General features: G+C 33.1%; 4 protein-coding genes across 6 annotated transcripts; 1 reads left to right on the top strand and 3 right to left on the bottom strand.

The window, feature by feature from the left end:
* Positions 1 to 13: 13 nt before the first annotated feature.
* On the bottom strand, positions 14 to 12,161 carry LOC113513369 (metaxin-2). 2 transcript variants are annotated; one of them, XM_052898242.1, is made up of 6 exons: positions 11,995 to 12,161; positions 10,722 to 10,828; positions 9,830 to 10,060; positions 8,643 to 8,819; positions 7,810 to 7,871; positions 14 to 1,716 (listed from the first exon to the last, which is right to left on the bottom strand). In XM_052898242.1, exons 1-6 carry the CDS (start codon positions 12,038 to 12,040, stop codon positions 1,563 to 1,565), a joined length of 777 nt encoding a protein of 258 aa, XP_052754202.1. In that variant the 5' UTR covers positions 12,041 to 12,161; the 3' UTR covers positions 14 to 1,562. The 2 variants fall into 2 exon arrangements, with proteins under 2 accessions (XP_052754202.1, XP_052754203.1); XM_052898243.1 differs by lacking the exon at positions 11,995 to 12,161 and adding an exon at positions 11,782 to 11,916.
* LOC128201415 (uncharacterized) lies at positions 3,851 to 7,793 on the bottom strand. 2 transcript variants are annotated; one of them, XM_052898245.1, is made up of 4 exons: positions 6,645 to 7,793; positions 5,920 to 6,352; positions 5,477 to 5,576; positions 3,851 to 4,437 (listed from the first exon to the last, which is right to left on the bottom strand). In XM_052898245.1, exons 1-3 carry the CDS (start codon positions 6,748 to 6,750, stop codon positions 5,516 to 5,518), a joined length of 600 nt encoding a protein of 199 aa, XP_052754205.1. In that variant the 5' UTR covers positions 6,751 to 7,793; the 3' UTR covers positions 3,851 to 4,437; positions 5,477 to 5,515. The 2 variants fall into 2 exon arrangements, with proteins under 2 accessions (XP_052754205.1, XP_052754204.1); XM_052898244.1 differs by lacking the exon at positions 3,851 to 4,437 and having other exon boundaries at positions 4,841 to 5,576; positions 6,645 to 6,798; positions 7,099 to 7,793.
* A 2,673-nt stretch (positions 12,162 to 14,834) lies between the features above and the next one.
* Positions 14,835 to 20,618, top strand: LOC113522176 (RNA-binding protein 8A). Its single transcript, XM_052898370.1, has 5 exons — positions 14,835 to 15,060; positions 17,119 to 17,221; positions 18,128 to 18,245; positions 18,965 to 19,078; positions 19,685 to 20,618. The coding sequence occupies exons 1-5, from the start codon at positions 15,000 to 15,002 to the stop codon at positions 19,787 to 19,789; spliced, it is 501 nt and encodes a 166-aa protein (XP_052754330.1). The 5' UTR covers positions 14,835 to 14,999; the 3' UTR covers positions 19,790 to 20,618.
* A 1,725-nt stretch (positions 20,619 to 22,343) lies between these two features.
* On the bottom strand, positions 22,344 to 26,858 carry LOC113511446 (60S ribosomal protein L23). Its single transcript, XM_026895071.3, has 4 exons — positions 26,722 to 26,858; positions 26,456 to 26,539; positions 23,707 to 23,834; positions 22,344 to 22,572 (listed from the first exon to the last, which is right to left on the bottom strand). The coding sequence occupies exons 1-4, from the start codon at positions 26,732 to 26,734 to the stop codon at positions 22,375 to 22,377; spliced, it is 423 nt and encodes a 140-aa protein (XP_026750872.1). The 5' UTR covers positions 26,735 to 26,858; the 3' UTR covers positions 22,344 to 22,374.
* Positions 26,859 to 27,978: the final 1,120 nt, after the last annotated feature.

Raw genomic sequence — 27,978 nt, 5'->3', positions numbered from 1 at the left:
GCAAGCATACAAGTAACAATATACCAACTTAACAATCTAAAAATATTGGGATATCCTTAAACAAAACCTGGATATTAACTGTCTTGAGTCATAAGCTATTACAATTATTTATAATGACTTTATAACGAATTATTAGTTTCTGGGTTGCCAGTTTAGTATTGCTCGCGACTAAGCCGTGAACTGCGCCCACTAATTAAGTCTCTTATCCGTTCCGAAAGTAGACTGGCAACCCCGTAGTTAAATACTTGATTAAAGCCGATATAAATTACAGAAACTTATTCATTGCTATTTTTATTAACTGATATACATTATTGTGACCTGTTAACAGATTAAGTGTCAAAATCAGCAAACTCGAGTTGCAAAAATACAATATTATTACACAAAAAGTAATATTAAGGTGGATTTAGACTAAAAGAACGATGCAACAAACATACACAATATTTCTCAGAATCAATCGAACAAAAAAATAAATGTAAAAATAAAATGAAGACTGTTTGTGTAATCAGATTTTTTTATTTGTCGTAATTAATAAATAATCATTAATGAAAATTTTATTATTTAAAAATGCTAATATAAAACAAATTTAAAGATTATAAATGCTCTTTGCAGAAAAAAAAAAACTTGAGAATTCGATCGCTTGGTCAAACCCCACCTTTAACTTGGCAACTCTCGTCTGCGTACCATAAACAAGAAACGGAATGTTTTTTAGTTTTATCCATAGGCTAAGACCCTAAGGACATACTGCTTTACTGACAATTGTTGTCAAATAGGGAATCTCATTACCTTGTTATATAAAACAACAGAAACATTCCACTTTGGTAAAATACAAAAAGCTGAAATGTTATTTGCGTGTTTATATTGTGCGGTGCTCTATAAACAAGTGAAGTAAAAAGAAATCCTAACTACATTGACCAGAGAGTCTAAAATGGTGACTTTTATGATACGAAATACGATAAAACGAATAATATTTGCATTTTATATAACTGCCAGTATCTTTATGAATTTATAAGCTTATCAATACATATAATAAAATCGTAACTGGTCGCTGTCTGTACATGGAAGATAAATAAAGAAAAACTATTATAGTACAGCTTTATAAACGCAATAGAACCCAAAACAATGACTTAGAATTTTTGTCTGTATGTCTGTACGTTTGTGCACGCTAATCTCAAAAACGGCTTAACCGATTTGAAATTGGTTTTCACTAATGCATTGCAGTTTGCTCCACTTAACATTTAGCGTTTGTTTTATTTCAATCGGTTCATAAATAAAAAAGTTATATCAATTTAAAGAATCACGTATAAAATTACCGAAGTTCATTCAGTTAGTCATTCTAAATTGCATAAAAAAAATCAAGAAACCCTGGGCGGACCGACTATTCAACCCCCCTACGCCACCCCCCATCCAAATCCGACATCTACAGACATTAAATATGATAAATTACAAATATATCTCGCTTTATACATCGCAAAATCACCATTGTAGACAATTTGAAGTATAATAAAGGGCAGGTTTGTTCAAGGACTCCTAAAAACGGTAGAGATGTCCTTGAACACCTCCCGCTATGGCCGCTTGAAGTATTGCTCGTCGATTCGCTTGGCGAGCGACACGAGCGTCTCGTGCCGCCTCACAGTCTCTGCCAGCTTCCTGCACGGCAGCCGCGTCGTGATGATAGTAAACACGTGACCAAATACTAGCGCGTCCAGCTCTGTTGGACTGCGGATAAAATAAAAAAAAATAATTTTTATTTTTTTTTATAATCTGTTACAATACGTCTCGATGAGCACTTAAACGAATGAATTGCCCCAACCATAAGAAAGTCAGCTTATGTTCAATAATAGTACAAATCCTAGCAATATATGTTACCCTAATAGGTCGAACTGGGGGGGAAAGGGATTGTTAGTAATGGAGACTGAGAATCCCATTGCTAGCAATATACCCAACTAGGTCGATCTCCTCGCGGTTCCCCCTGGAAACTATCCTGGTTAATTCCTGATGAATTTATCATGATGGGCTAGCTAGCGTGTTTTCATTCTCATCTATCACTCTTCACTGGTGTTCCGCCAGCGTATCCCGTTAGCGCAGGCGGGGTTACCATACCATTTTTACCCGTCAAAAAAAAAATAGGTTGAACTCCACTCGGTTCTCCCTGGAAACCATCGTGAATAATTTTTGATGATATCATCACGATGGACTAACTGACCTGCTTCATCTTCACCTATCACCCCTCACTGGTGCCCCGCCAGCATATCCCGATAGCACAGGCGGGGTTATCATTCCATTTTCATCCATTAAACAATAAAAATACAAATCCATAATCAATTAATCGAGATAACATTACTATTAGCAACATCAAGTAAAAAAAAACGATACTTCTTGCATGGTTTTAATACAATTTAAATAATTTGAATGTATTTGGTATTAATATAAACCTGCGTGGTTTCTGAATGCTAATGTAACATAAATTCTGTAACTTGTATTTTTATTGATAATAAAAAAAAAAATTAATAGATTGAATATTACAATTTGTTCAGCTAATTCACTCATTAAAATTGACGTTTTTAAAACCTTTGTTAATGTTATATATTATTATTATAAAACTGGATTATCTCTTTATTCTGTTGATACCTGTTGAAAAAGTTTATTGAACTGAGTATCCTCAGTTTTATATTTGTGTCATAAAAACCATGTTTTATTTGGATGGCAACACACACTGACCTTTCCAACTTTAAACAAGAGGCTCAAAAGGACTTGAATCCAGAGCCGTAAAGCAGACATTTAAAAAAAAAATATTAATATATAAATGCTTGGATGACTAAAACAAATCGTACCCGAAATAAATATGCGCCAACGTATAGAGGCACCATTAAATGTGATGCCGTTGTCTGCCGTCTTTTTAATTTGAATTTGGAATAAATAAGTATTGCCAGTATTTTCTTTATTTCATGCCATAGATTAATGAATAGTAAATATATACTAAGTTTTATGATAAGCGTAGGTTACTATCCTTAATCTATGATGATAGATTATTTTTCTATGGCGACAGATTTATTATGAGGAAATACCTACTGTACCAAGATGTTCGGACGTTTGTTACATAATCAGGCTCAAATAGGTTAAAGCAGGTTATGCTTTCGTTTCAAATCAGGAAATTGATGATATTTCAGCATGGTAAATTACAAAGTAGGTAAAAGATGCCAATTCGATCTTGGCCTTACTTTATAAGTAACAAAGTATCCCTTTAATAGAATGTATCAAACGCTACATGTAATTGAATGCCATGAATACATTTCTGAATATACCATGCCGCCTATACCCTCATGTGAGAATAACATGTTACTTCATACGAAAATGTTATGTCTATACTCGTATATGTTCTACCCTTCAGAAGTACAAGACAAGAATAAAGAAGGTTGTGACATCACATTATTTCTTTTTTTTTACGTCTATACTAAACCTTAGCAAAGAGAAAATATTTGTTTATTTGTAATGGATAAACTCAATAACTACCCAACCGGTTTTAAAAGTTTTTTCACCTTTAATTATTAGCGGGTAACATATTTAATACATTATTTTTTATGAAAATCAAGTATATATACAAAAATTACAACGACATAAGCCAAAATATCAAGTTTTTGCCTATTAAAGCTAATATAAAATACTAATTTCTTTTTTTATGTACCCGTGCGAAGCCAGAGCGGAATACTAGTAATCTACAAAAAAAAAAGAATATTTACAATAATTGTAAGACAATAATAATACAATAATTTATTATAACCACACAATTTCATTAAAAAAAAAAACTAATAAAATTCACTAAAATTTGAAGAAAAAATCGTATAATCAACAACAAATAGTAAACAGTTAAAATTAAATAGAATATATATCTTAAATAATGACAATTAAAACAAATCCGTAACACGAAATATTCGGCTCCGAAAAGCAAATTAAAATAAAAAATTCCAGGTAATCTCATTCTCTATAAATAGCGGAAAGTCTGGATAAAACATATTTTTCCGATTTATAACGAAAAATTTAGTACCAAAAATTGTAATATTACCTATTCGCGTAAAAAAGATCTCGCGTAAAAACTTCATATTTTATGTAAACTGCGTAGATATGTATAAAATTTGTTATTTTTACGCAGCTACTTAGTACAGCGTAAAATAAAGTTACTTCGAGAAAAACCATTAATAACGCTTTGCTTATAACGAGAATTTATAGTTTTTTTTTTCTTTTCTTTTCTATTTCCAATATATAAATATATAATATATATATTTAATTATATATAAATATATAATTGTAATTTTATATTCAATCGTTAATCCAAATCGGCCATTCCTATATTATACGCCGCGTTCCTCTTGCGTAGATATTTCAACAAACTTTCTACACTTATCTCTTCGTTACTGGGGATTTTCAACGTAGTATTAGACCCTGCGAATTTTGGAAATGTATTTTATTCACTATACAGGGTGGAAGGGCCAACCTATGCCCAACCTATGCAAAACGAAAATAGATGATTCAGATGAATGGTATGAATCGAATAGTAAATTATTTTCCCCCCGGACCACTGCACCATAGCCTTATATGTAACAATTCTTAATTTTGACACCGCGCAATGTATTTGAAATTTTACGATCCACACACAACACGCAATAACTGCACTGAACGGCCAATGGCATTTCTTCGTAGGTAGTTTCGTGGCGAATTCCTTACACAGCTGATTCCGCGCGTTGCGGTAGAATTTTAATACGTGTATTAGATTGCTTCATTGTATTTCAATAATAAAAAAAAAAATATTATTATTTATTTATTTATTTTTTTCGGTTGTATTTTTTTTATGTTCATTACCTCATAATAATAAGTAGATTTATTTTCTCTTCACAATTTATCACAGTGAGATACAATGAGACATGCTTATATTAAAGACATGCTTATGTCATATTTATTTATGACATATGATAGATTATAGATTTTAAATGGAAAAAAAAACAGGAAAAATTTTAAAATTTCCCAGATAAAGTCTCCACTGGTCTTCAGTTCAGAATAATGGTTTGAATTCGCTGTTTCTGTTTTCGCCAACCTGTACCTTATACCCTGTATATTCTGATTCTAGGCAACAAACTAGCTGTTGGTGATAAAAAATGGTTACGTGACTTTTACCGGCTACTTCAAAACTGAAATTTTAAATAATTGTGTGAACAGAAATAATTTATTCCACAAAAAAAAAAAACTACTTCGATTGTGGCAAAACCAAATACTTTGATTAAAATACTAAAATACTAAACCGCTTCTGATAAAATTTCTATGGGACCAAACTATAAGTATTTTTTTTAGATAAAAAAAAATCCAAATCATTTCACAACTGACGAAGTTATGAAGTAAAAAACACAAAAAAACCGAATTGACAACTTCCTCCTTTTTAAGTAAAAAAAAAAAGTAAATTTAATAAAACGATGAAAAAAAAAGGAACCTGTTGATAGTGGCGTACGAGATGTTTCAAACACATCGGTCAGATCCGGTCACCGCTACTGCACATCGTCACGTTTTCTTCCACGTATGCTTTGTTATTACTATTTACGATAAAAAAAATTATAATAAAGAATCTACAACCAAATATTTAAATACTGTATCTGTATGGGAATTTTTTTAAAAATTGCATTACGTAATACTCAACATGCCCAAACAGAAATCATTTAAAAGTGGATTCTCTAAAACAAATTGTTCTTTTGCTATTCAATTCACGCCCCCCCCCCCCTCTTCCCTTAAAAACGACAATGCCAAGTACTAAGCATTAAAACCAAAGTTTAATGCAAGGTACACATGCCCGTAGAAATCACTAAAGACACCATCGATACAATTCAAGTTGTATCGATAAATCGTGGCGATTTATTATGTGTATTGTAGGAGACAAACCTAGAATCGGTTAAGTCCGAACCGTCGCAGCTCTTTTGCACAATCTCCATCGCAGAAACCAACATTTTATCATTTATCAATCCATCGCTATCTCCCTCGTTTATAATATTCAACACATCATGTCCCGATTCCATAGACATTGTCGTATCATTCTCCTCAATCGTATCCAAATAATCGCTAACTTTCTTATCGATGTCAATCGATTCATCGTTATTCGGATACGTTACGATCACGAAGCCGTGCTTATCTTTCTCGTACAATTGTTCTACAGTCGACTCGTGGACTTGATCGATTATATGATCGACGATATCAATTATGAAGTTAAATCGATCATGCAAATAATAATTTTTGTTTGGATGATCGTACTCGCATGTAATAGCGCCCTCTTTTGAGATCATAATTATAATTTGTTTCGAGGCGAACGGCTTGAATCCTAGGTTTTAAAATTTAACAATTAGTTTACAATTGATATACCAAATTATATATACATAATATAATATATGTGGTGCAAATGAAGCGTATTATCTCACATTCTCTTTATACTATAGAGTGATATAATTGGACTGTTTCCATACATATAATCTTTGAAACTAATGAACCTAATCTAACTGAATTGAACTAAATTGAAAACTACACACATTCATGTAATATAGGCTTTTTTTATGTGAATAAAACAGGGGGCCGTTGCCATTACTAAATTCGTGAATAGCTTATCTTTGATTTACCAAATAGATCCTTGTTAACGCTATCCCTACTGGGGTTCCTCAGGCACAGCTTGGAACGCTTCGTTCGAGTGCTCCTCTCTGATATTGTCCTATCAGGTGATAACATACGACGGGACAGTTGGAACGCTTGGTTTATTAGGTATTCTTCTTGAGGCTAGAAATGTGGTAGGAGTTGTATTTTATAATATTTTTTGTCTAATATTTAATTGTTTTTTTAATTATAAGCTATTATTATCTGTGACTTCGTCTGTATGTCCGAGATGTGTTTACTGGCGAGGATGAAAAATAAACTATATCGGTATGAGAGGTAGGTTATAAGTAATTTTTATAGATAAAGGGGATTAAATTTTGTTACAAAGAAAAATGTATCTACTTGTTACAGTCGCATACCTGGTTGCCGTTTGGATTTTGTACATTCTCGTATTTTAAATCTGTATCTATCTATGTAACAAACCGTCAATTTCATGTTGGTCAAATTTTTCATTCGAAGCACATGACGTAATAGAGCGCTGGTGATTGGCTTAATCATGAGACCGACTTTGGGTCCGGAGGCGGAGAGGAGTGCTCTGATATGACCGTAGAGCAGGGCGTCGAGAGGACTTGGGCTGGGTAAGGATTGGAATTAGTTATTGGGTTTGGTTCTTTTTTAATACATAAATTTTTTTATGGTAATCCCGCCTGCATTATTGGTACACGCGGGCGGAGCACCAGTGAGGGATGATAGATGAAAAAGTTACTATCCATTTTCTCCCATTTAAAAATCTTCCAAGTTATCGCGAAACTATCGCAGTTATCTCAAAAATTCGTAGTAAACGTGATTGTGTAACAAACATCCAAGCATATACACACATAAACAGTTTCATTTGCTAATATTATTAATAGACATATAACAGAGAATAGGAGAGGCAGAATGCGGGGCCACCTTATACGACATGACGATATTTTAAAGAGCATACTAGAAGTAAAAATACAAGACAAAAGAGAAAGGGGAATACCGAGAAATAATTACATTGGACAGATAAAGGAAACACTGGGCGTCATGTCGTACAAGGAAGTAAAAAAATATGGCTTGAAATAGAGCTGGCTGGAAGAGTATACATAAGTTAATTGTCCCGACAAGAGGAAATACTTAAATAAAAAAAAAGACATACAAATTTAAACTCACGTTCCGAAAAAGTAGTCCCTGTCGCCGAGTCGCTGACTCAGTGAGTTACAACACTGTTCTACCTGAAATAAAAAATTTAATAACTTTTGAAGTGCCATACAAAAGAAGGACATTCTTAATTCGTACAAATATATATATTTTTTTTTATTACGAAAAGGTCAACGCAATCAAAAAATATCTAAGGCCCTTTACAGCGTATAGAAGTATTTTGACATGTGCAAAGGAATGAAAACCTATAGAATAGGAGAGAACTTCCCATAGAGCTGGAATCATGGAATTTGACAAGAAGCAATGTTGTACAGCACACGTAAAGGAAACAATTCGTAAACCAGAGGGAGACTTTTTACAAAAGTCGATTGCTTCGAATGGGACAGAGGTATCCCTCTGTCCCATTCGTGTTTCAACCATGAAGTAGTTGTGTTTACATGGCTGTGTTTCGGTTTGAAGGATGGGATATGGCGTGAATTTACAAGGTACAGAGGATTAACACCTGAGTCCTCAGGAATAGCAACGCATGGGGGGTATCGTGGGCGAAACAGTATACTCTGTTATGTCCATGGTACTGCTCATGTCTATAGGCGACGGTTACCACTTTCCATCAGGTGGGCCGTTAGCTTGTTTGCCATTCTAAGTTGTATAAAAAAAAACTATAAATTTGTAGTCACATCGTAAAAAATAATGGGTTGCAGCGTTCCTCTTGAAACATCACTAAAAGACTAACGGCGGTTGCCATCCCGCCTGCCAAGCGTGGCAACTACTGGCCAACCCCCCCCCCATGGCCTCTGTTCAACAGTGGACAGTTACCAGCTGTTATAATGATAAACCTTACTTACATCAGATAATACTTGTTCCAGAGTCTTCTCCTGCCAATGCAGCGCTTTCAGCCGCTTAGCGACAGCGTTCCGCTTCGATCGTGTTTGTAGCCACCCAAGTGGCCACGGGTACACTGATGAATTGCGAACTTTTGTCACCGCATTGTATGTGTCATCGTCCAGCCAGGATATGTACAGCTGTTGACAGTTATAAAGAAAATTAAATTTTACATTGAAATAACATACAGAATGCGGGGGGCAAAGAATTGTTAGTAATGGACACTAAGGGTTCCATTGCTAGCAATATACCGGGTCGACCTCCACGCGGTCCTCCCTGGAAACCATCGTGCTGATTTCCAGGTATATTCATCGCGATGGGCTAACTGACCCGTCTTTTTTAACACTTTATTGCACCAATATTACAGGAACTGTACTGCCCATATCTGTAGATGACTGTTACCACTTTACATTAATTTTTTTTATGCAACTTAGAATAGCAAATAGCTCACTTGATGTAAAATAGTAACCGTCGCCATTGACATAAGCAGTAGCATGAACATAAGAGTATACTGTTTCGCCCATCATGCGTTGCTATTCCTGAGGACTCAAGTGGGATACGGCAGTGAATTTACAGGGTACAGACCCTGTAAATTCACTGCCGTATCCCACCCTTCAAACCGAAACATAACCATGCAAACACAACTGCATTACGGTAGAAACACGAATGCGACACAGGTGCCTAAGCAAACGACTTTTGTACAAAGTCTCCCTCTGGTAATAATTTATTATACATATGTATTAATATAAGTGACTGATATTTAGATAAACCTTGTGAGGTTAATGTATATGGCATATAATTGTAAAGAATAAACATATTGAATAAACTAGCTGTTTCCCGCAGAGTTCCCCCGCTTCTAACTAAATAGTTCACCTACATCATTCCCATTGGAACTCTTCATGAATCGGGTATTATCAATCAATACATATAATAAAATCGTAACAGATCGCTGTCTGTACATGAAAGATATATAAGAAAACCTATTACAGGGGGACTTAATGAACGCAATAGAACCCAAAACAATGATTTTTAGATTTTTGTCTGTTTATGTGTACACTTTTATCTCAAAAACGGCTTAACCGATTTGAATGCGGTTTTCACTAATATATTGCAATTTGCTCCACTTTTTAAATTTAAATTAAAAACATACCTCAGCATTGACTAAAACATTTGTAATGAGACTCATGTAAGCCCTCATTTCAGCCTTCTCCTCTGTGGACAGTCGACCGCACAGTGACACTCCTTTGTTGGCAGCAAACTGCACTATTGGTTCCAACTCTGAGACCACAAATGCACCACATTTGATGAACGGCACTCGGCCAGACGGTGACATGAACTCTGCATTCCATCTCATTTCAACTTCAAATGGGAGATTACACATCTGGAATAAAAAATATATTGTAGTTTAAAAATGACTCATTTTAAAATACAGCTAACACCATCTAGTGAGTAATCAATGCTGTAGTGAATGTAATGAAACGCCTCGAGTGTGAACAACAACTACTTTATTACTGTAGTACCCACATATATATTTATTTTATAATTACCCACGACAAATGCAATAAACCAAGTATGATTTTTTGTCACCTTTGTGGTATAAAAGTAATGTAAAATATTGTTCTGTATCTATCATCTAAACTTAAACTAGATTTTTAATTAAACTATTAAATATAGTTAATGGACAAATAATATTTTGTCATAATTTTAAGTCAACATTAGGAGTAATTTTCCATGCGGTCCCTGCATAGAATAGGCCACCCCGTGTTTACCCATGAATGTCATAAGAAATGACTAAAAGTCAAGGCATAGGCAGCAGTGTCCCTCTTTACACATCACTAAAGCCTAACTGTGGTTGCAATGGGCCTGCCAAATGTGGTAACTACCGGCAACCCTCCCCCTCTTGGTTATACAAAATTCTAAAAAATAAAATTTTGAATTTTGAATAACCAAGAATTAAATAAATTAAGTTTATTTATTTATTGAATTTTGAAGTTACTAATGTCATATTTATTTCTATATGTCTATTCATAAATGTAATTTACCTTCAAGAAAGCTTGCACTGCTAGACAGCTCGCATTGTCTGGCAGCAGTATCTGCTCCACTTCGTATGGTTGAAATAACTTCACATTGTCGGGCCATGGTTCTTGGGCTGCAATATAACAAATTGAGAATTAAAATAGCTCCTACTACTACTAATCATGTGAAATCAGTCATCTAGTATAGAGTTACTAGGCCATCTTTGTTACATATGAAGACCTCTAAGACACCACGCCAGCATACACAGACCATCAGTATATGCCGGCTGAAGAACCCAGCGACCCGGAGGTCGTCGCCTCCGGCCCCTACCTCGCCCGCCCACGCAACATTGGTGGGCAAGATGACCTAGATGATGATGAAGACCTCTAAGATGATTTACTAGATGACAACTTTAAACATTCTTCAAAACACAAAGCAACAATAATTTTGAAATGATCTAAACATCAATTTATATATTCAGAGATTTAGGCTGAGATTGGATATTGAAATCCGCAGACCATAGTCATGTGTTGTCCAAGTGTGCTATAGTGACAGCTAGCTATTGTTTATTAATACATATTGTTACATTAAAATAATAGGGAATACAAGTCTATTGGGACCAAGTTGTTAGATTTGAGGGTCACTCTACAATTTTTCAAATAATAGAAACTGTTAAGTATATAGTAAAAAACAATTACCACAGTGCTTTTTCTAACTAGAAAATATATGTAGATTGTTTATCAAGTAAGATAAACAATTTGTACATTTCTTTTTTATAAAATTTAACATAACAATTGTCAACACTAAATAATTTAATACAAAAACATACCAAGGTTGTTTACCAATTATGATAGGAAATTGAAAACAAATCCTAGAATTTACTGTAGTTTATAAACAATCCCAGTTTCAATTGACAATTTTTAGTAAGATTTGAGGTTATATAAACCCACATACTCCATTCGATTCAAATATATACACTTTACATAATAACAAAAACGCACAAATAATATTGTTAGAATTTTATATAGAACTCTCAAATAAAACAAAACATTCCAAAAAAAACTGCACACATCGAAAAGTTTATACCAAAAATATAAGGATCCGAGTTTTTCATCTCCACAATGTAGTGAATACTTCACGAAATGATGCAATAGTAACGTTTAACTCTTAAATAGGGCACCTCGCTTCTAAAATAAGTGATGGTGTCATAGAAAACAACACAGTAACGCTGTAAAATAGAAATTATGTAACAATTTTCGTATGATAATAATACCATAAATATCTGCAAAATTTACTCACCGTTCAAAGAAGTAATAACGGAATCTTTTAATTGAAATTCCGGCATTATACTTCAACAATTTGTGACAAATTGTTAAATTAAAACTCGCATTAATATTAAAAACAAGAATTCGACATAAAATAATATTAAAATCAAACTCCTATTGGTATATATGACAGCTGACAGTGATACACGAATCACAAATGACAAATAACAGACAGCTGTCAGCATTTTTTTTTTATTCATTTATTCTCGATCATGGCTAGTAAGAGTTTAATCGCAGAAAAAAAATACTTCTTATGGCATATAGTAAGCAAGTATTTAATATAAATATTTAAATAAATTCGCTTGTCCTTAAAAATGCTTCAAATACAATTGCTGCTTGTTTGATTACTAATTGTTCAAAGTTATTAGCGTTCAAATTACTAGGTATAGCGTTTAATGATTTGATTGTTGTTGATACTGACGAATAAAATTTTATAACAAAATAGCAAAGTTGACAAAAGTAAATACCTAATTAAAGAAAGTTGCAGCTTTTTAGTTTGTACTACTTACCCATTTGTATAAGTTTAGTAATGTTGTTACCAACACAAGCCACGTTCTTATTTAACAAATTAATTCCAAATGCAAATTCTTCATCGTCAAAAAAATCAAATGGTCTTTCCAATGGTTCTGTTTGTTTCGCTTCTAAGGAAATATTTGATTTCGAATGTATAATGTCAACATACTCATTAAATATGGCCTCTCCAACTTTACTTGGTGGTGAGGATGATCTTGGTGTTGCTGTGGCAGATGCCCATTCTGAAGATTTGGTATATTTTAGATGTGGTTCATTCTGATTTTTTAACCATAAATTATCCGCACACATTTTAAATTTTTCCGCCAAACTGTGATGAATTGTACAAATTTCTGATGATTATGACAGATTTGTATTTATTTTTTTATTTAAAACCTTTTAACACTATTGACATAAAGACATAATTATTGTTATAGTTATTTATCTAATGATTATTCTGGTTCAAGCAAGAAACTTAAATTATTTTAACAGCTAATAGTCTATAAAAAATGTAAGCTATGTACCCAAAGAAACTATTTTTTAACTTTATAATAGCTCTTTATAAAAGAGTGATTATAATATTAAAAAAATAAAACAGCAGGACTGTTTGTTAAAAGTATTGTTTTATTTTGTGCATATTTCAATTTTTATAAGTTATTCTGTTTAAAATATCAGTAAATATTTTCATAGTAAAAAGGAACAGGGTAAATACGATAAAATTTAATATTAGGGCAAATACAGAAAGCAACGATTGTTTTAGATGTGTGTCAACCTTAGATTATGAAGTATACGTAAATACGTTATAGGTACTATGTCTATGATGACAACTAAATTAAAAAAAAGATATCTTTTAAAATTACAACTGGCCAGTAGTTTATAGATGTATGAAAATAAACCTATTTCTAACAGTAATGCAATTCAATCTTATCTATTTTTTATGAATTACAAAGTTACTTACAGTAACAGAGTATACTGTTTCGCCCATGATACCCCCATGCGTTGCCATTCCTGAGGACTCAGGTGTTATTCTTCTGTACCCTGTAAATTCACGCCATATCCCACCCTTCAAACCAAAACACAGCCATGCAAACACAACTGCTTCACGGTTGAAACACAAATGGGACAGAGGTACCCAAGCAATCGACTTTTGTATAAAGTCTCCCTCTGGTATATATCATTGTCCATAACTATGTCACTGGGGATACATAATCACAATATTTCTGCCCTCGTTATCATCTATCTGCAATAATCTATATTTGAAACAAATCCGAAATATGAATTGATTACAACAATGAATATAATTGTCAAATCGTTAAACGACAGAATCAAGTTGTAACTCACATTTTGCTTTACAGATTTTTATAAAACATTGCTATTTTTACGTTATATTGTAAATATTAATATAATATAAAATAACATTTTTTTTTCAAAACAGTCCTGTTTTGTCCAAATTTTGTGGTCACACAAGAGTGTGACCACAAAAGAGTCTGACTAAGAAGTCAGAGATAAGATACCATAAATTCACATTCAATTTCATTTCAGTTGTACAGCAAAGATAAATTACCTATAATAACTACTATTACAGTATTAAGAACTACTTTTATACTATGATCTAAATTTATAATAGTTTACCTACTTGCCCGAAATGTGATATTTCTTCAACGCATTTCTTATTATTAACAGAATATTTTTTAGAAAATCGATATAAAAATATTAATATGTAAGGAGGTATTTTATTGTCCTATAATAAATAATAATATCAATAAATAGTCTATAAAAAATATAAACAAATAGCAATCCGTACCTTAACAAACAAATTATGATTATTCTTATGAAACTTCATAGAAAGTCACGTTAATAACCTTGCTAGAGACCAAATTAAGTTATAATCTATAATATTGTTAGGAAAAATTGTACGGAATATAGTGGAAATCACATATTATTATGTACTTACGTATGAAAACTTATATTTGCAATTATTTTACCTCATTCATTAAGAATGACCTTTTACTACACAAGCCATGTTAATTATATTTATTTATTTTTAATTTGTTATATACAAAGAAAATTCCATGTTTTTCAGTTATACAATTACGGATCGATTCGCCAACAGTTGGCATTAACAAATGTTATATGTCTAAATTATTTATTCTATTCTGTTAATATAGAAAGCATGTATACAGATTCTTTCTTTTTCTAATACAGTGATAATTTCATTACACAATGAGTAATAACTATATGATTTTTATGTTCCATATATTCTATTCCAAAGTCTTTGCTCTCTAGTTTGTTGTTGTTTGGTTTCCTTAGTCTGTGCTCGCCTGTGTAATCTGTGACGTGAATTTGACGCATCGTTTTGTCTGCGTTGTTTTCATATTATAGAAATTTAATTATTTTGTAAATTGTACATTAAACTTAACAAATTAATTGGATAAACATTAGTTTAAGGTGTACCTTAAATAAATAAATATGGCTGATGTTCTTGACATAGAAAATTCAGAAGAATTCGAAGTCGATGAAGATGGTGAACGTAAGTCTCTGTCACTTCTCATTTTTATTCTTTTCCTATAAATTGCTCTTAATTTTCATTTATACGAATTGTATTGTTTTTAATTTATATATATTGTATTAACTTTCAAATATACTGTCATTAGAAGTTTAAAATACATTCATAAGTAAAAAAATTAGGTTATGTTATAAACAGTACTTTCCCAATACACAGAATGTCTACTCATTAATGCTTTAATTTTTAATACTAATTGATGCCCGCGACTTTGTCTGCGTGGTATTTGTCATTTCTGTTTAGTTTGTATCGAAGTATGTACCTACTGATTTATTGCCTGGGAAAGCTGGACCAAAATTAACAAATGACGTATCATTCTCATTCTTTGTCTTAGGCCAAAATAAATTTATTTAAGTAGGTTAAGTACTAAGCTGTATAAGTTACTATAGTTATTTAACTATCCCATAACTTTTTAATTTTCCCGTGGTACCTCAATGCAAAATTTCATTTAAAATGGTCCAACAGTTTTGGAGAATAGCCCGTACAAACAAACAAAAGGACAGAAATGATAAGTTAATTAAGAGTTTTTAGTATTTTTTTCTATATCCAGACATTGTTGGATAAAAAGAAGGGTAAAGGACAAACCTGGTTCGGTATGTCGCTGAAATACCACTGTATGTTGCGTGGAGATCGCGGCTGATTGACTAATTCACAACTGGTGGAGCTTTTTTTGTGATCTTGGCGGAACTTGATCAGCTCGACACGCAGTTGGATTATAGACTCAATTTGTCCGTCTACCTCCCAATGTGATCCCAGATTTGATAGGAAATATGGATAGGTAAGGAGGGTAGAAGCATGTTGCGTTCGGAAATGTTTAAAGCATATACATATGATGAGATTATATTTACCAGACATTCAACCTCTACAGTTTTATTATATATATAGATATTAAAATATCTCTTGATTAAACAAATATTTGTTTGAATCGAATCATTTGGTATTCCATTGTTTCTGCCTACCCTAATGGGAGACAGGCATGACAGATATGTATGTAAAAATTATAGAAATATTGCTTATTTTGTTTGTATGTACAAATAAAATTGTACATACAGATAAAGTAAGCAATTTAAAAATTGCATTCATTTTCAATGATAAGGCATTTTAACTTGTCTAAATAAATATGGCATCTATCCATCTTGTTTTCGGGCGCCCCTTTCTTCTAGTGACCTCTTCTAGAGTCTCTTGGATACCATAAAGTTACTAGTTTGCTCCATTTATTCATTTTGCAATGTAGCGTATGTCCTGTCCAACCCCAATTTATGTTGATTCTTTACTTTTAATAACTTAAGACCTATATTATTACAACATGTAATAGCAATAAATAATTGAATTGAATTGAAGTACTCTATATATCTGTATTTTTTTAGTTTTTCCTCGTTTCAGAATTTTTTATTTTATTACAAAATCTTGTGCCCAACATGCTTCTTTCTATTGCTCTTTGTGTACTAGCTAGTTTTTCTCTTTGCTTGTGTGTTAGAGCCCATGATTCACTACCATATGTTGTGCATGGAAAGATGGAAGTGTTGAAAGTCTTTCGTTTGCATGCTTAAATCTTTGTTCTTCATTATTTCTTTTAGGGACCAATAGTTTTTCCATCTGCAAGCTATTTTTTTTTTATTTATTTCCTTAGACATAAAGTCCTTGGGAGATATAGTTTGACCTAGCTAAACATATTCTTTCACATATTCCAACAGTCTTCTATAAACTTCTTTGTTGACTTCTGTAGAAATTTTGTTTTAATTGGATTCATTACTAATCCTACATCTTTGCTTTTTTCTGCTAATGCTTTTATAATGTCTGGTAGTTTGTCGGGATCCTCTTCTAACAGGACAATATCGTCAGCGAATCTCAAATTGTTAAGGCTGCTACCATTGATATTAATACCATAATTTTCCTAATCAAATTTTCTAAATACGCTTTCTAGCACAGCATTAAACCCTTAAATAGAGGCCTTATTAAATTTGTCCCACTGCTTCAGAAATTATTCATTCATTTCTAATTCTTCATTATTATGATTTTTTTTAGAGGGAATCGCCAGACTGAAGGAAAAGGCGCGAAAACGCAAAGGACGAGGCTTTGGCAATGAAGGTGGGGGTGGTGGAGCATCGGAGCGAGGGAATAGAGGAAGGTAATATATATATAGGTGCTTAATATCTAAATTCGTTTGTTGGGAAAAACTCTGGAACTGTTCAATTGTTTTTAATGAAATTTTGTAAATGTGTATGATTCAAATTGAGAGATTAGATAGTAGAAAAGAAAAAAATGGATTAGATGGCAAAACAATGTTTTAGCCAGATTGTAAGTATACTAATATTATAAAGAGGAAACTCAAAAACTACTCAATTAAATATTTTAAAAATTATTTCACCTGTAGAAGTAACCTATAGTTAAAAACTACATTCAGAGAGTAACATAGTCTATATATTATTTATAAATTCATAAGAACTAAAATCTCTTACATACCTATTTTAACTATTAGTGTTTTGTCACTTTCCAACTAGGAATTTAGTGTAAGAGAAAGCAATTAACAAAGCTCAATAGCTTCAATAAGCGTTTTTACGAATAAGGGGGTAAAAGTTTTAGAATTCAATGAGGCAAATATTTAAATTGCAATTTTTTTATACAACTTAGAATGGCAAACAAGCTGAAGCGGCCCACCTGATGGATAGTCGTAACTGTCGCCTATAGACATGAGCAGTACCATGGACATAACAGTGTATACTGTTATCGGAGGTATCATGGGCGACATGATACCCCCGATACGTTGTCATTCCATAGGACTCGGGCGTTATTCCTCTGTATCCTGTAAATTCACTGCTATATCTCACCCTTCAAACTGAAACACAGTCATACAAACTGCTTTATGGTAGAAACACGAATGGGACTGAGGTGGCCAAGCAAAGAACTTTTGTACAAAATCTACCTCTGGTAGTTTACACATCTAGTGGTGCATTTGTTCCATTCATATGTATATGTCTGTACTGCTTTAACAGTTTATATGGCAGAGAAACTACAAATCACTTGTGATTTACAGGTATGACAGCTTAGCTCCAGAGGGCGATGGCAATACACCTGGACCTCAGAGGTCAGTCGAAGGTTGGATTCTCTTTGTGAGCAATGTCCATGAGGAGGCTCAAGAAGAAGATATTCAGGTATGTTGACACTCTATTCCATGTAATGTTTCTGCTTAGAAGGTACAAGTGTTCCATAATTACTGTTGAATTTCTTGCACGTACTTCTCAACAGATTCATTCAAAACATTCCAAACCCAGAAGGAGAATAATAAAATATATTTTAAAAGAGCATATAATCAAGTCTACTTGAATAATAATGGTTTGAATGCGTATTTAAAAGGAGACTCCAATCACTAGACATTAAGATACAAATTGCAACAATATTAGAAATTATTATTAAAAAAAAAAATAGATTATACTCCTTAAAAACAAAATTAACAGGTGACTACTAATTTTACAATTTTTATTTAAAAAAAGAATAAAGTATGAAATTGGCATAATCAAGTTGCCCAAGTGTAATAAAAATTAAAATTGCATTGAGATGTTTCTACATGTGTGTTTGTGTGTTTACATGTGTCTTGCAAGAAATTATTACAAAATCAATATGGAACCGACATGGGAGTGAGTGAACCCAAGCAATATGGTTCATTCCCATGCCGTGCATGCATGCAAAAATAGTTTTTAATATCGCTTCAGTATTAGTTACATAATCAAGTAGCATAACTACAAAAAAATCTCTGTTGAATTGAGAACCACCGTCATTTGGAAGTCCTCTATAGAATATTTATTATTTCAAATCGTATAACACTTCTAGAATATTGTCTTTGCCTATACTAACTCGTTTCTTTTTTTTTTAGAACCAATTCTCCGAGTTTGGCGAAATTAAGAATATCCATTTGAACCTGGACCGGCGCACCGGTTTCCTGAAGGGCTACGCTCTCGTCGAGTACGAGACATATAAACAGGCTGCTGTAAGTTTTTTTTTTAACATTAATCCCACTAGAAACAACACCTATGATAAACCAGTTATAAGCAATTTTTAATTATAAAAGGATAGTACAAAGTTTTTACTAATGTTTACTTACAACTTTGTCTGTGGGTCATTACAGCATGAAATAGAAGTTGTAAGCATCTTTTGAAAGCAGAGTTTTACTAGCAAAAGAAGGAAAGAAAGAATATATTACTAATGACAATAATTAAAGATTATGTTGCGCAAAGAAAACGGACTTCAATTTTGACAAAACCAGTTATTTTAATCTTAAAAATTCTGAAAGTGAAACTTCATATAATTTTTTTTTTATACATCTTAGAATGGCAAACAAGCTGACGGCCCACCTGATGGAAAGTGGTAACCGTCGCCTATAGACATGAGCAGTACCATGGACATAACAGACTATACTGTTTCGCCCATGATACCCCCCATGCGTTGCCATCCCTGAGGACTCAGGTGTTATTCCTCTGTACCCAGTACTTTCCATCAGGTGGGCCGTCAGCTTGTTTGCCATTCTAAATTGTATAAAAAAAAACCTCATAGGGATTAAATTCGTGATGATATTTAAATTTGTTTTTTTTTTCAGAGTGCCCGCGAGGCGCTAGACGGCGCAGACATTCTCGGCCAGTCGATATCGGTCGACTGGTGCTTCGTCAAAGGGCCCACTAAATCCCACAAGAAGAGACGATAATGTATTAAAAATACTCTATACAGTGTTATGTCTACCACTTTATAATTACACTTATTTATTGCAATGCAATTTTTAACGCTTCGTAGAACAGTTATTTTGTACCGATTTTGTTTCAGCGTTCGTTCATACTCAGTGATTTAGTTCTATAATGGACAATGAATTCAGTTGACTTGTGTATAAGACTTAAAACTGCACAACAAGTGATATCTTTGTCTAATCACGAATGAAAGAAAAAGATAGTATTAAATTATAATATATTCAGTTATGCAATATGGTGGTCTAAATTGACTGCTTTTATTACGCACAATTGAACTAAAACGATTTACATTAACAGAATCTATAAACGATAATATTCAAATTGTAGAAATATTAGAAGAATCCAGTTACTAGATTTTGCGGATTCCAGGAAAGAACTGACCAGTAATCAACAGTTTTCTGTTAATAATAAACTGCAAATCGTTTTACGCAACAATTCAATGTATTATAGTTATTTGAGACCATCATAATTGTCTGTTATGTCTATGGTACTGCTCATGTCTATAGGCAACGGTTACCACTTTCCATCAGGTGGGCCGTTAGCTTGTTTGCCATTCTAAGTCGTATAAAAAAAAAGACGGATGAGATTGAAATGAATATTGAACTAGAACGCCGCGCTCAAAGTTGACTAGTTAGATCATTTGTGTTTATTTAATGATGTATTAGACGAGCGATTGGAATGTTTTCGTCTATTTTAGTTGTTTTTGTAATTGAACAAACACGGAATAAAGTGCTGTTCGCAACACTGTAATGCTCCTTAAGCTATAGTAATAATTATAAGCTGATTTTTTTACATTTTGTTTTATTAGCCCCTTTATCCTAATTTGCCATGTGCCATGTAGAATGGGCCACCCTTTCCTTCCTTGTGGGTGTCGTAAGAGGCGACTAAGGGAGAGCGAGGGATGGGCAGCAGCGTTCCTCTTAAAACAACAGGACCACACGTCATATAACTATTAATACGAGACAAATACCAGAGGGAGACTGTAAAAAAGTCGATTGCTTGGGTACCTCTGTCCCATTCGTGTTTCTATCGTGAAACAGTTGTGTTTCGGTTTGAAGGGTGGGATATGGCGTGAATTTACAGGGTACAGAGGAATTACACCTGAGTTCTCAGGAATAGCAACGCATGGGGGGTATCATGGGCGAAACAGTACACTCTGTTATGTCCACGGTACTGCTCATGTCTATAGGCGACGGTTACCACTTTCCATTAGGTAGGCCGTCAGCTTGTTTGTCATTCTAAGTTGTATAAAAAAAAATCTCTAAAAGCCTAACTACGGTTGCCAATCCACCTGCTAGCGTGGCAACTACTGGCAAAACTTTGCTTATGAAGAAGGCTTATGTCCAGCAGTGGACAGTTAACGGCTGAAATAATAATCCTAATACAATGGGTAACAATAAAAAAAAGCGGAAAATCCTCTTAAAATGCGATATTATTGTTACCTATTTTCGAGGGAAGTCTGTTAACTAAATTACTCTTTTCTCTCGGGAGTAAAGCTGTTAGTATTTAAATACGTGCAATGAGGATTTGTAGTGTAAATGTGCATTTTGTTCTGATAGTCTACGGGTCGTCTACACGGTATCTCCGTCCCACTTTTTTCTGCAGTTGAGCGACTGTGCTTATATGGTCGCATTGTTTTATATTGAGAGGTTTTCTTTTTAAATGGATTCTAATGGAATGGCAACCCCGGTTGACCTAATGGTACACGTTGGCGGGGCATCAGTGAGGAATGATAGGTGAGAATAAAAAGGAAAGTCAGTTAGCCCATCGTAATGAATACACTTGAGAAACTGAGAATCCCATTGCTAGCAATATACCCAACCAGGTCGACCTCCTCGCGGTTCTCCCTGGAAAATATCATGGTAAATTCCTGATGAATTCATCATGATGGGCTAACTGGCCTGTTTTCATTCTCATTTATCACCTTTCACTGGTGCTCCGCCAGCGTATCCCGTTAGCGCAGGCGGGGATACCATACCATTTACACCCATAAAAAAAAAACACCTGAGATTAAGCACGATGATTTCTAAAAGAGACCACATCGAGGTCGACCTAAAAGGGTATACGGCTAGCCATGGGACTGGTAGTTTGCATTATATTACATATATACATTAGGGTTGCTACCCTATTACTAACAATTCCTTCCGCCGTTTTAACAGGTAGGTTTGGAGGAAAAACTAATCTGCAGGAATTAAGGTTTTTATTTTAGCTTTCTATAGAGAAAATAGTTCTCATTTTGTACCAAACGAGCTAGTTTTACCTTCTCTTTCCTGTAAGTAGTAAGAGGCGATTAAGGTTATTTCGAGGGATGGACAGCAGTGTCCGTCTTAAAACATCAAAGGCTAGCCGTGGTTGGCAACCCGCCTGCCAAGCAGTACTACTAGCAAAACCCCTCTTATGGGATATAGGTCTATGTTGAGCAGTGAACAATTTACGGCTGATATGGTATGGTAATGAGCCATTATATATATGCCATTTCCAATTGCATAAAAAATTTAAGGATATAAGAAAGAAAACAATATTTTTTTTTTTAAACCGTATATTAATTTCAAGCTATAGAGCTCGCGTTAGAAGCGATACGGGGCCAAAGATCAGCACATTCCTTTGCAACGGGTCCTGTGATGGCAGATCCCTTCATTTCCCCTTTATTGTTCACTATAACGCCTGCGTTATCTTCGAAATATATAAAGACCCCGTCCCGCCTTCTGAATGGTTTCCGTTGCCTGATTACCACTGCTGGCATTACCTGTAAATAAATATTTCATTGTAATTAGAAAAAGAATAGTAGAACGACGACGAATACCAAATTTAAAATTGGAATAGATTTTTTTTAATAAATTGTCATGGCCAAGCATTGGAACAAAATTATAACTAATTTAAAATTTTGCTTCACAAAAAAAATAATGGCAGCTTTAATTTTAAGAATAAGAATTTATAATTGTAGACATAGGTAAAAAATAAACTATTATATTTATCTGTTGGGTAGTAAAATACAAAAACAGAGGAATGTAGCGATCTTATACTGCCACTTGAAATTTATTGAAAATATTTTATAATTGTAAAAAACTGTCATATACATTATTATACTCTAAAAATAATGTTCCTGTAATAATTATAATAATTAGAGAATATGTTTAGATATGGCAAAGACATTGCATAACAGACAATAGATACTATTCAGCCTATCAGTGTTTGAAGTATCATCAGATGTGCTCTGCCGTGTAATTTCTCACTGAGAGACATTCTCAAATGCATTATTATATATCCAAATATAAGAATTTTGTTCCCATTCATGTTTAGCTTATAAGCTACTGTTTAGGACAGTTTTTTTATTGCTCAGTCAGCCAAGGTGTATCAACATACTGAATAACAGTTCAGATGTGAAAATAGCGAAACCATTGGCATATCATCACAGCAATAAATTTTGAACAAAGAGAAATTGTTAGTAAAGGGATTTAGTGATTCAATGTATCCTGTCAGGTCAACCACTACATAGGAATGCCTTGAAAGCACAGTGCTTAATTCTTGGTGAATTATACAAAATAGATATAAACTCAGAATTTTTTAATGAGGGTTCAATGCAGTGGTTTCAGCTGGATCATAGTCTCATATTGGGTTCCCTAATTATGCATTGCAAAGCAATAACCTCAAGATAGATATCATAGGATCCTCATGTTTACACTCAGTTGTTACTATTAGTGTTTATAATTTTTTTTTATTTGATTATAATGTAATGGTAAATCTGCCTACGCTAACAGTATATGCTGGTGGACGACCAGTGAGGGATGATTGGTGAGAATGAAAAGATAGATCAATTAGCCCATTGTGATGAATACACCTAGAAGAGTGTTTATAATATTATTAAGGTAAAACTCATCACCTTTTTCCTGAGTTCAGGTTTGCCTTTCTTGACGGTGGCTACAATCATGTCTCCAGAGCCGGCTGCAGGGAGTCTGTTCAGGCGACCTTTGATACCTTGCACTGCAATCACGTACAGGTTCTTTGCACCTAGAATAAAATTTACACATTCTCCATGTTATTTTATAAAAAAAAATAATACCAATGAGATATAATATAAAAAAAATGTGTATAAACTAAACAGTTTTTCGAAAATAACTAATAATTACTGAAATATGACTTTCATATTTTAATAATATTTCTACATAAACTTTCAATTGGTAAATTAAAAAATATAATAAATATAATCATATAATGAAATATAATGTAATTCATTTAATTTTGGCTGTTTTAAAATTTTACACTGCTATATCCGCTGACATTGATGCTACTTTCCACTTTGTGTTTGCTGGAAGAAAACTCTATCAGAGTTAAGCTCGCCTTTGTACTTTTGTTTACCTCTGTCATATTTTTATAACTAATGTGTACAATAAAGTATTAAAATAAATAAATAAATCATAAATAAAAATGTTTAAATGGATTTAGATGAAACTTGATAAACCATTTTTTATCTAATTGTTCTAATCAAGTCCTCCTTGGTATTGTTAAAAAAATAAAATACCTACTTCACAGGACAGTACTACACACATACTCTTTTATCTCGATAATAATTAAAATTTTTATTAGTTATTCCAAAAAGAACTCAGTTTTGTCTATATTTTTATGAGTATTTTCACTTTGAATACACTCCTCGCAAAAATTAAGGGAACATAAAATTTTTTGAAATTTTTGGGTGATTTTCAACAGGCTGTATTTCAGTGAAAAATAATCGTACAGGAAATTTAAAAAAAGGGTTTTGAAGCTTGAAAACTCTAGTTTTCAGATTTTTTGGTGAAAAAATTTTTTGAGCTCCGGTTTCCATGCAATTCTTAAACAAAGCTGAAAATAATTTTTTTCTAAATTTTCTAGGTTTCGTTTTTCACTCTATGGGCATGGAAAATTTTTTTCGAGCTACTCCATTGTATAGGTCTCTTAGCGTGTTTATTCAGCTTCAAAAATCGCTTTGGATGGCTCAATTACGACCATTTGTCTCCGAGATATCGAACTTTGAATGCAAAAGCATCCTTTTCCATTCAACTGCTAATATCTCTGGAACTACTGGTCGCACAGCAAGCGGGCGCCGAGTTTCTTTATCTGCATAAAATTTTCTTGATTTGTTTCGATTTTTTTTTGATAATGAATTTTTAAAAAACAAAAAATTGAGTAAAAAGTGAAAAACAAATGAAATTATTGATTTTTGAATGGATTAGGGTGAGTTTAAGGGACAAAAACCTTGTTCCCTTATTTTTTCCAAAATTTCAATCAATTGGTCCGGGAAAAACCGTTGAACCGATCGCTCCAGGGATTTAGGGGGTTCTTTAAGGAACAATAGACTGTAAAATTTTCCTCAAACCTTAGCTTTCCCGCCCATATTAGCGAAGATACAGCCAAGTAACCAAAAAAGGAGAAAAAGTCACTTTTTTCCACTTTTTTCAATTCAATGTTAGAGGTGGAAAAAATTTTTTTCTTCACTAACTCTTGACTGTGCTTAATTGGAAATTTTATGCAGATAAAGAAACACGGCGCCCGCTTGCTGTGCGACCAGTAGTTCCAGAGATATTAGCAGTTGAATGGAAAAGGATGCTTATGCATTCAAAGTTCGATATCTCGGAGACAAATGGTCGTAATTGAGCCATCCAAAGCGATTTTTGAAGCTGAATAAACACGCTAAGAGACCTATACAATGGAGTAGCTCGAAAAAATTTTTCCATGCCCATAGAGTAAAAAACGAAACCTAGAAAATTTAGAAAAAATTTATTTTCAGCTTTGTTTAAGAATTGCATGGAAACCGGAGCTCTAAAAATTTTTTCACTGAAAAATCTGAAAACTAGAGTTTTCAAGCTTCAAAACCCTTTTTTTAAATTTCCTGTACGATTATTTTTCACTGAAATACAGCCTGTTGAAAATCACCCAAAAATTTCAAAAATTTTTATGTTCCCTTAATTTTTGCGAGGAGTGTAATTACTTAATACAATTAATCAAGGTTTACTCCCATGTTGGCTCTATATTAATTTTTTTATGATTAAAGTAAAAAAAAATATTTATAAATTAGCTCTGACTTGTGATTTTGTCTGCATAAGCCTGACCAGGACAAAAAGTAGTCTAGATCCCTCTTCATTCGACATAGAATGTGTTTACCAAATTACATATCGATTAGTTAAGCTTAAAAGATACAACTTAGTTCAGATTAGAAGCAAAACAATTTTAATTTCCATAAGAATCCTATAGGTGCCCCACATAAATCAACATAAAAGTAATTATGGTAAAATGCAAACAAGCTCACTTTCATATTTACAATATTAGTAAGGATTTCTGGTATTTTTTTAGTTTTACTCTACACAAATATCAAATATTCAAAAAAGCAGCAGAATCATGACTATGTAGTTATCGCATTATTTTCTTTTTCAAAGTGAGACCTATCTATCGCATTTTCCAATTGATCAGACATTATTTGCGCGCGTATTAATTTAACAACTCTAAAATTGAAATTTCAAGATTTGTATACTGAACAGCTTCAGACACAGCCAAGGAAGATATCATCGTCAATCAAAACACAATGTGTTCCATAAAATCATCATCAGCGTTCAGTATAACTTTTAGGTTATGTCTATAGAATTAAATGTGTTTTATACCTGTATTGTCTGCGCAGTTGATAACCGCTCCCACTGGGAGACCCAGCGAGATGCGGAACTTCGCTCCCGCGGAACCACCACGTCCTTAAAATAAAAAAACACACTTTATACATCTTCATAACAACACTACGAATGCGACCACAGAAACGCTAAAATATAAATGGTTCCGCAATTAATAATATATTAATAATAGTTTCCTTATGTTTAATACGGAATTATATCACTTTACATAATGATTAAAATGGATATTTAATAAATATTCGCACCTCTCTTCGACATTTTCTTGTGTCAATTTTATGAAAGGGAAAAGAAAGAAATTGAAGTTATCAACATATTCTGACATAAGAGGTAGTGTTCAGAAATTGTATGATGTGAACATAGTTACATTTGCGTTTTGAAAAAATGAAAACGTAAAGAAAGATTTTATATATTATTTTCTTTACGTCATAGTTTCTAATAAATTATTATAATAAATCAAATCGGATATTAGTATATATAAATTGATATAAACGGACAGTTAAAGAAATAAATTGTTTATTTTATTTATTATTTACTTATTTATCTTTTATAACAATAAATATCTTTTGATGGGTTCAATGACTTTTTTCAACAAACAGTACTATTTGTGGTGAAGCAACAAAAGATGGATCTAATTTATAATAATAATTTTAATTGCTGAACCGCTGCGCAGATGCAGCACTATTTTTTTCTTACTAATCACTTTTAGGTAGGTAAAATAAATATTGATAGCAAATGTCGTGCAAATTTAAACTATCGTGAAGTATTTACAAAGTACATAATGACATTTGGAAAAAAATGTCTATTTTCTGTATTTTAGAAATTAACCTCAACAAATGCATAAGTATTTTAAGTTGATTAGCTACCTAGGAGCATTAATCTTAGGATTATAATAAAATATAAGTGAACGATGTGTATGCATGAAAAACATAAGAAAATTTATGTAAGGAGTTTTAATATAGAAGCAAAAACAATATTTTTAGAAATTTTGTAAAAATCTAGTGCACCAAAGTAATGTTGTTTTGAACTGTTGTGTTCCCTTACTTCCTCCCTCCCTTACTCCTGACTTAAAGATTAATATTTTATTTTAATATCATTTAAAGGCATCTGGTTCATTGGTTTTACTGCTTTTGAAATAGCGTGCGAATCAAGTAGTGGGCAAAGAGTTGCAATAATAAAGAATTGTTAGTGAGGAGAGAGGAAATAGATTGCTTGTAATGCGGACTATAAATCTTATTACTAGCAATACACCCTGTCTTGAATGGATAATAATGGAATGGTAACCCCGCCTGCACTCATGGTATACACTGGTGGAGCACCAGTGAGGGATGATAGATGAGGATGAAAACAGGACCATCGTGATGAATTCAAAAATAAATCAATCACGATGGTCTCCAAGGGGAATCGCGAAGAGGTCGATCTGATAGGGTATATTGCTAGCAATTAGATTGCTAATCCCCATAACTAACAATCTTTCCTCCCCCTAATACACCCTGTTAGGTCGA

The sequence above is a fragment of the Galleria mellonella genome, unplaced genomic scaffold (assembly GCF_026898425.1).
Source record: "Galleria mellonella isolate WM207_F2 unplaced genomic scaffold, CSIRO_AGI_GalMel_v1 utg424, whole genome shotgun sequence".
NCBI classification, from domain to species: Eukaryota; Metazoa; Arthropoda; class Insecta; order Lepidoptera; family Pyralidae; genus Galleria; species Galleria mellonella.
The sequence above is the reverse complement of the archived record's forward strand: the minus strand, read 5'-3'. Positions and strand labels throughout refer to the sequence as shown.

What these genes read in the sequence shown, in the direction of transcription:
- LOC128201415 (XM_052898244.1), bottom strand. Translation starts at nt 7,173, where the DNA reads ATGATTAAGCCAATCACCAGCGCTCTATTACGTCATGTGCTTCGAATG. An exon ending in TGACCAACATGAAATTGACG is followed by an intron (nt 6,799 to 7,098) that starts GTTTGTTACATA and finishes CCACATTTCTAG; the next exon opens with CCTCAAGAAGAATACCTAAT. An exon ending in CGTTAACAAGGATCTATTTG is followed by an intron (nt 6,353 to 6,644) that starts GTAAATCAAAGA and finishes TTTAAAACCTAG; the next exon opens with GATTCAAGCCGTTCGCCTCG.
- LOC113513369 (XM_052898242.1), bottom strand. Translation starts at nt 12,040, where the DNA reads ATGCCGGAATTTCAATTAAAAGATTCCGTTATTACTTCTTTGAACG. An exon ending in CGTTATTACTTCTTTGAACG is followed by an intron (nt 10,829 to 11,994) that starts GTGAGTAAATTT and finishes GTTATATTGCAG; the next exon opens with CCCAAGAACCATGGCCCGAC. An exon ending in ATGTTTTAGTCAATGCTGAG is followed by an intron (nt 8,820 to 9,829) that starts GTATGTTTTTAA and finishes AACTGTCAACAG; the next exon opens with CTGTACATATCCTGGCTGGA.
- LOC113522176 (XM_052898370.1), top strand. Translation starts at nt 15,000, where the DNA reads ATGGCTGATGTTCTTGACATAGAAAATTCAGAAGAATTCGAAGTCGAT. An exon ending in AGTCGATGAAGATGGTGAAC is followed by an intron (nt 15,061 to 17,118) that starts GTAAGTCTCTGT and finishes GATTTTTTTTAG; the next exon opens with AGGGAATCGCCAGACTGAAG. An exon ending in CTCAAGAAGAAGATATTCAG is followed by an intron (nt 18,246 to 18,964) that starts GTATGTTGACAC and finishes TTTTTTTTTTAG; the next exon opens with AACCAATTCTCCGAGTTTGG.
- LOC113511446 (XM_026895071.3), bottom strand. An exon ending in CAACTGCGCAGACAATACAG is followed by an intron (nt 23,835 to 26,455) that starts GTATAAAACACA and finishes ATTTTATTCTAG; the next exon opens with GTGCAAAGAACCTGTACGTG. An exon ending in AACCTGAACTCAGGAAAAAG is followed by an intron (nt 22,573 to 23,706) that starts GTGATGAGTTTT and finishes ATTTATTTACAG; the next exon opens with GTAATGCCAGCAGTGGTAAT.